General features: G+C 36.2%; 3 protein-coding genes across 3 annotated transcripts; 2 read left to right on the top strand and 1 right to left on the bottom strand.

Moving 5' to 3' along the window:
* The first annotated feature begins 77 nt into the window (after nt 1–77).
* LOC113216093 (F-box only protein 21) lies at nt 78–3,757 on the top strand. Its single transcript, XM_026435814.2, has 10 exons — nt 78–345; nt 557–802; nt 889–1,073; nt 1,285–1,535; nt 1,653–1,780; nt 1,878–2,022; nt 2,180–2,392; nt 2,490–2,573; nt 2,657–2,879; nt 2,970–3,757. The coding sequence occupies exons 1-10, from the start codon at nt 107–109 to the stop codon at nt 3,143–3,145; spliced, it is 1,890 nt and encodes a 629-aa protein (XP_026291599.1). The 5' UTR covers nt 78–106; the 3' UTR covers nt 3,146–3,757.
* On the bottom strand, nt 3,557–5,736 carry LOC113216095 (tektin-1). Its single transcript, XM_026435816.2, has 7 exons — nt 5,590–5,736; nt 5,044–5,425; nt 4,701–4,970; nt 4,398–4,620; nt 4,184–4,320; nt 4,039–4,120; nt 3,557–3,936 (listed from the first exon to the last, which is right to left on the bottom strand). Exons 1-7 carry the CDS (start codon nt 5,633–5,635, stop codon nt 3,799–3,801), a joined length of 1,278 nt encoding a protein of 425 aa, XP_026291601.1. The 5' UTR covers nt 5,636–5,736; the 3' UTR covers nt 3,557–3,798.
* A 251-nt stretch (nt 5,737–5,987) lies between these two features.
* Nucleotides 5,988–7,069, top strand: LOC113216099 (uncharacterized). The gene is made up of 4 exons (XM_026435821.2): nt 5,988–6,086; nt 6,270–6,461; nt 6,542–6,694; nt 6,773–7,069. The coding sequence occupies exons 1-4, from the start codon at nt 6,033–6,035 to the stop codon at nt 6,926–6,928; spliced, it is 555 nt and encodes a 184-aa protein (XP_026291606.1). The 5' UTR covers nt 5,988–6,032; the 3' UTR covers nt 6,929–7,069.
* The last annotated feature ends 107 nt before the right edge of the window (nt 7,070–7,176 follow it).

The raw sequence follows: 7,176 nt of genomic DNA, 5'->3' as shown, positions 1-7,176 counted from the left end.
TTATTTTAAATGTCTTCCCTAATTGCGTTACTGTTATTTTTTCATACTCTGGCGTAAGCATCCTTCGGCCGCTTCGGTCTTGTTTTGACAGAGCTAGAAAGTAAATATGGCAGACGACGTTGCGCCTGTTTCTGCTGGTCAAAGTGTTTTAGGCTTGAAAATGCAGACTCAAGAGCTTCCTGCAACGTGTTTGTTGGATTTACCCCCTGAAGTTATTAGGGGTGTCCTGATTTTACCAGCTCTGTCGATTAAAGATGTGTCTAGGCTTGCTCAGACGTGCCATAAATTGAACGCTTTGGTGTCCGATGACTGCAATGATGTTTGGCGAATTCTTCATCGGCGGAGGTTTGTAGCTTTTAATCTGAAAACTTGGTCCACTTCGCTTCTGAGGTACCATTGGGTACTTTTTATACTTGTCTCTTGAGGCCTTTGGGTTTGCATGCCAGCTTATTATTCAGTGGATTTTCATTCAAGATTAGACTTGTCACTATCATTTTGTGTACAATCATGGTAGGATCATGCTAAGTTATGACTTTTTCCAATTTGTTCCCATTAGATGGCCAGACGCAAACAAATTGTTGTTGGAATCAACAGAAATCGATTGGCTTGCGGAATGTAAACGGGCGGTGCATTATGTCCAAGTTACTGTCGGCCTCATGGAAGATGTGTGGCCAAAGGTGTACGTCGAAAGTGAAGTCTGTTATTCTCATTATGCTCCATTTCGTAAAATTATGGAGGAGGACAAAACTGCTTATTACTACTTTAAGGACCACCTAATGGGCGTGATTAGAGATGTTCATGGGTAAGTTATCTATCTATTAAATTTTACAACCAAGCAATGTTTACTACCAAACCGTCTGTATTACTCTAACAAGCTTTTTTCCGCAGTGATGCTAACTTATCTCAAATTTACCAAGCCAAAAAACTGTTGAGATATATTCGCCAAGAGTATCTCACTGAACAGTGGAAGAGATATAAAACTCTTCCAGAAGAAGAACAAGTCTTGGAAGTTGGTGTGGGATATGTGTCTCTGTGGTGTCAACCCTTGTCAGACATAACTACTGAACATTTGGGTAAAATCAAGGCAAAATCAAATAACTTTCATTTAACCATTCATATGGAGAATGGAAATTGATTGTCAAGGATTTGTTGATTCCATCGATTTTGATGGAAATATGTGCCTAGATTTGACAAATTTTTGACATTCAATAAACTTTCAATATCTGGCTGGGTAGTACAGAGATCAGTATTGTTCAAAGTTTAAATCTTTCTTTTGTTTAACAGCAAATCATTTTGACAAACTTGCAAGTTTTGTGCTGGAGCATCTGAAAATATCCAATCCTAATCACCCAATATTTCAGACTACTTCAAACGAACGATTGAAGTGGGGAAAAGAAAATCTTCTTTGTGACAGGTGGAGTGCGTTACAGTGCATGGAAATTCTGCATGCCATGGACCATGTTCTGATAGGGAATCTTGGTTTCCATGGCATCAAAGAAAATTACCATCACAGAGAGAACTATTTAATTGATAAAGTAAGCTCTTTCATACAAATTAGCATGGAAAGCCTGTCTCTTTCTTGCAAGCTTGTTTACTTTTTGTGCCTTTTCTTAAAAATTACCTTTGTTATTATAATTTTTGTTGTTTTGTAGGTACTCTCACTACAACAGGGAGTTCCCATAACTCTAAATGTAATTATTGAATGTATTGCCCGTCGTCTTGGTGTGAGGACTGAACCTTGGTATCGTGGTCACTTTGTTTTGATGTGGAAGAGTGATAGGCAAGTCAGAGTTTTTTTTGGTTTTGTTATTTGGTTTTGTAACATTCTAGAATTTAAGCTGTTTAGTAATTTAGGATTCTTTTATGCAAAATAATAGGAACCCTGACTTTCCACTTGTGTATTTGGATGCTTTCAATACTGGAAGTCTCATCCGCCCTGAAACGTATATGGGAAACTCAGGAAGTGGTGGTTGTCCCTACCGAGATCAACATTTGCCTAAGGGCCGCGTCTCATGCATGGAGGTGCAGTACCTACTCAATTAAAATATGTTATACATTTCTCTGCCCTTCAAAACAATAATCCCAAAGCGTTAATGGCACATATTTAATAATATCTTGATACAGTTGACTGGCTGCATGTTTGATTTCTGGGTCAAGAATTGCTTTTCTTGTTTTACAGGTTATTGAGAGACTAACTGCAGGTATTGAAGTGGCAGGGAGGATGAGCATGAGGAATAACGGTCACAGCACTTACTTGAGGAGTGCATTAGAACTCATGTTTGTTATTAATTCAAGAAATCTGACATACATTCTGCACCTAGCAAGGCTTTACATGCTTTATAATATTAGCGTGTCTGATCTTATTGACAGTGTCATGTCAACAATGGAAGAAGTAAGTGCAAAACTTAATGAGGTCAAATCAGTCTGATGTATAATCTGGTGTCATATTTTGCCACTTTTATTTAACACCTTTTGCTCATTGGTTTTAGCTTCCTAGTGACGTTCACAAACATGCCGAGAACATCCTTCAAATGTTCAAAGTGTATATACCTGAGAGTAAACCACTACCAGTTGTAAGTCTTTATTTTGTTGTTTTAATTAAGTCATTTTCTACTTAACCCTATCAAAATGTATTTGAGTATTAATTGTTTTACAGCCTCAAACCCGTCAAATAGCACCTAGTGTGCAGTTTGCTGTTGGTATGTCAATGTTTCATAAAACTTATAATTATTTGTGCGTTATCACTGGCTGGGACACTACATGTCTTGCAACTGATGCATGGAAGCAGGAAATGCGTGTGCAATATTTAAACGACAAAGACAATCAGCCGTTCTACAATGTTTTAGTACCTGATGGAACAATTCGATATGCTGCTCAAGGTAATTTCTCTATCTAAATCTTTGCAGCTGCAGTAGTGCTTGGGAGAAAAAAAATAGATTTCAATGTTTTTATTTGTTTTTGTTTTACAGAAAATTTGGAGCCTTTGACAGCTCGTCATCATTTTAATACCTTCAATGTGCATCCAGATGTTGGCCGTTACTTTGAAACCTATCGGAATGGGTACTATATTCCAAATATGCTTAAATTAGTAGAGTATCCAGATGACCTAGAGTTTTGCAGACAATTTTATGAAACGGTAAAGTAACTAGTGGTAAAAAAACAACAACATAGCCAGCTAATTATATAAGTGTTTTATTTGGAGGTAGTCCACTATTAATAAGCAGTCTAGCCCTTCCTGAAGCTTAAGTTTAACATAAGATCTTCAAAGGTAAACTTTCCTCTTAATCTTTCACTGTATTTCATTGTTTAAATTTAAATGGTGTGACGAAGTGCTAACCCAAAGATTGGGTAATGACCTTTTATCTTTTTTGGTGCTAGATTTTTTAGCATTATCCATTGAGCAATCTTTTTCTCCATAAATTATGAACTAACTATATTGAAGATGTTTTATGATGTATAGGGAATGGTTTTCTGCTTCCTTTTCCCCCCCTCATGTGCCATGAATAACTTGCAAATGAGATTCTTGTCGTGAAGTTTATTGAAAAGTTTATTCTAGTTTTTTTTTTTTTTAATTATTTTTTAATTAGAGGACTTTGGAGTGGCTTGTTTTTACAATTTCTCATGGCTTCCCTCATTGTTTCTTGATTATTGTTGTGATTGTTTTGGTGTCTTATACTATATTTCTATCTCTAGAATTTTCTAGAATATATTATACCGAAGAAATAAATTGTTTCTATCAAAGTTTTTTCTTTGTCAATCACTGCTTTTTTTTTTTTCACTCTGTGTGAGTGATGTATTTCAGTACTTGTGGTAGTCCATGGCATCTCTGACAGTTAGACACTCAACTTCATCTATTTTGAGAGAGTTTGTTTTAACATTGATATCTTCTTCCAGTTGAATCTGCATTTTGAGGAGGTACCTCAAAGATGCCTCAGCCTAGAAGTTAATATTCAGGGAAAAAGTTTTGGTTGTTTTCCATATTTTTTAAGACTTAAATATAAGTGGTTCAAAATAAAATACTAAAAAAGCATAACTCACATGTGCTAGTTGATTTTGTAACTCAGTCACAGCAGCCTGAATTTGCATCACCTCAGAGATGAGACTGGTCTCAACATCATCCCTGCAGAAAAGGTAGTTGTTAAGATTGTACAGTAATACAGATCTAGTATGCTGTACATTTTACCTGCAAAGCTCCATTCGTAAGCGTTGTGCACGATTTCCTAGTCTAGTATGAGCCAATGCCATAAATCCTTCTTTTTCTTGAATGGCTTTTTGGAGTGCTGTGATGTTGCGTGTCATCTCGTTGGCTTGTCTTGCTGTCTACAAATGCAGCCCATAATTCTAATTATTTCCTTGATCAAAGAGACCAAAATGATCACTAATATTTTCATCCAAACCTCATGGTGGCGTTGTTCCAGCTTTGTCTTTGCTTCTTTAATTTCATCAATACGCCGTCGAAATGATTCATTTACTGCATTTCCCTGCTGGCAAGAATCTTCATACAATTGGGTGAGCAGAGTATCTATGTAGGATTTGAGCATTCGGGCGTCATTAACTCTCTTTGCACTTTGTTCCATGTTCATTTGGGAGTACATGTCAGTTTCAGCTTGAACAATATCCCTAAAGCAACAAAAAAAAAAAATGATTTTGTGAATATTAAGAACTTGATTTTATTATCGTAGGGAAAGATGTAGGCATACGATGAATGAAGCTGGTTGCCCTGGTATAAGCTGAGATTTAAGCTTGACTCTCGCAAATCCCTGTTTGCTTCATCTATCTTGATTGCTGCATCCAAATCATGTAGTTCACGATCAATGAGGTGTCTTGAAGCTTTCAGCTGGCGAATTTGTTCTTTTGTTTGTTCTTGCATACGTGTAAGCATGGCCTCTACCCCCTTCAGAAGTTCAAACTCCTTAGTTAATTCACGGTCCACATCATCAAATACCAGGTCAATGCCTAGGCGACCTTCTCTGTTGGAAACAACAACACTGTAAGAAACGCCGAGGGGAAAAGTTAGAGAACTAACTGACTTTTGATACAGACCTTAAATTTATACACTTTTTACAGTTTTCAGTCAGTTTTTTGCAGAGATGATCAAGGCAATCATACATTCGATCCATGTATGTGTCTAAGGCATCTATTTCCACACATAGATGTTTTCTCTGTTTGTTTAACTCATGTTGCCGGTACTGCAAGTTTTTAAGTTTCTCTTCTATACGGTGATCCACTTCATCCTTGTTGGTTTTCACAAGTTCTTCAGTTTCACCGCGCATACGGCATCCCTCTTCCAATATTCGGTCTGCCAGCTGCTGCTGATCATCAGCAGCACGGTATCGACCCGTATTGTTCAGATACCATTCGCTCAAAGTAAAACGAGAAGGTGGTGGCGGAATGAGTTGCAGATTATCAAGCCGATCAGGCATTACTACAAAAAAAGAAAACAGAAAACACAGAAATATATCAGAAAAACAAAACAACTGCTGAAGACAGTCTGCTAACAAATAAATAAATATGCAACATCAGTTTTTCAAAACTTTCAAAGATAAAAATGAGAATAACATTATTTTTGCAAAGTTTTGTTTCAAATACCTGGAAATTTCATCGGATATTTTACTGTTGAAGATAATCCCGCCATTTTCTTCGGCTTTGTTGTATCAAATTTTTACTGCCAGACTATTTTCTCTTTAGATAAAAATTTATTGTCACCATTTACTTACTGCCATTCATTTGACTCAGCTATTGAGCAGACAGGTTTTGTGTTGCCATACCAACCAACGACCGACTCTTTTAAAGTTTGGCCAGTTTGGCGGTGATGCTGTGGCAGGTGTGCAAACGTACAACATTAGTTTCGGCATTAGGCCAACAGCCGACAGCTATTGCTAAATTGAGAGAAAAAACATGCAATTATAATACTTGTCGTTATTTACGTCTCAAAATTATCTTAAAAGAAAATCATAATTTTTTTTTTAATATTGCCAAAGTTTTAGGATTTTCAGGTCGTGAAAGTGGTACAGAATGTCAACAACAACACAATGGCGGGATTTGTGCACTTCTGTCAAAGCTCTGACATCTCCCTGTCATTACTGGTAAATTTATCCACATATCATAACTATTTTCGTCTTAAAATTTACATATTTTGCTATTTAACAGCATTTATTTTTATTTCAAGACGTCGTGAAGTGTTTCAGTTTGCATTGACGTGTAAAAGCTTGTCATAGCCTAACTTTTCCACATTGGGTACTGTTATTAAACTGCATTCTTGTTTATAGCTTGTTGCAGACAATGGTGCACACTTGAAAAGTTTATTAAACGGCTTTCAAGAAGTCAGAAATCAAAATGAAAATTGTTTCAAAGTTTATTCATGTGAATCAGTCTCCCAAGTGTTGAAGGTGTTAGAGCCTCCTCAAGTTGACTTCGTGGCTTTCTGTGTCAACCTGAAACGTTTAAATGCTCTTACTGAGGTGAAAGTCCTAACTATTTAGGTCTACATTTATTTAAAGTGAGGCAATCACCTCTTACCCTCCTGATTCTTTTGTTTCAGATTGAGGAAAGTATATTACGATTGGATCGTGCATTTCTGCTTGATCGTATATGCCTTATTTGTGATAGTAGCCAATCAGTTGGATCGTTGATGCCCAAAATCGTTCATTTGAAACACAAATATCAACTCCATGTTCTCTGGGGAAATCTTGAGGTATAATTCTCAACCTTTTTTTTAAACTCCTCGAAATATCTAAGAAAACTTTTCTATAATTAAACCTTTAATTTCCAGAGCAAACCTGAGGAAGTAGGCAACCGACTTTCAAGACTCGCATCTGCTGTGTGTGGTATTACATCTGGCTTCCCTATAATAACACACAGATCGTGGCATGAAAGATTAAGACAGCAGGATGACTTTTCCTCTATACCAAGTGACATCACATTTTAAAATACTGTGTGGGACATGAACTACACCCTCAATATGTTATAAATTGTAAATTAAAAAAAAAAAAAATACTGTACAAACAATCTTATCAAATTTTTAACACTAACTGACACTAATGAAATTAATATATTTTAATAATTTTTATTCATATGGCATTCATTATTATTAAACCTTGCTAACATTTTAAAAAATTGTGAGTAATTGAAGAAACAATAAATAAACACTCGAAATCAAATCAAAACAGTAACATT

This window comes from Frankliniella occidentalis, unplaced genomic scaffold (genome assembly GCF_000697945.3).
Source record: "Frankliniella occidentalis isolate FOCC.00 unplaced genomic scaffold, Focc_3.1 Scaffold23, whole genome shotgun sequence".
Classification (NCBI taxonomy): Eukaryota; Metazoa; Arthropoda; class Insecta; order Thysanoptera; family Thripidae; genus Frankliniella; species Frankliniella occidentalis.
The sequence above is the reverse complement of the archived record's forward strand: the minus strand, read 5'-3'. Positions and strand labels throughout refer to the sequence as shown.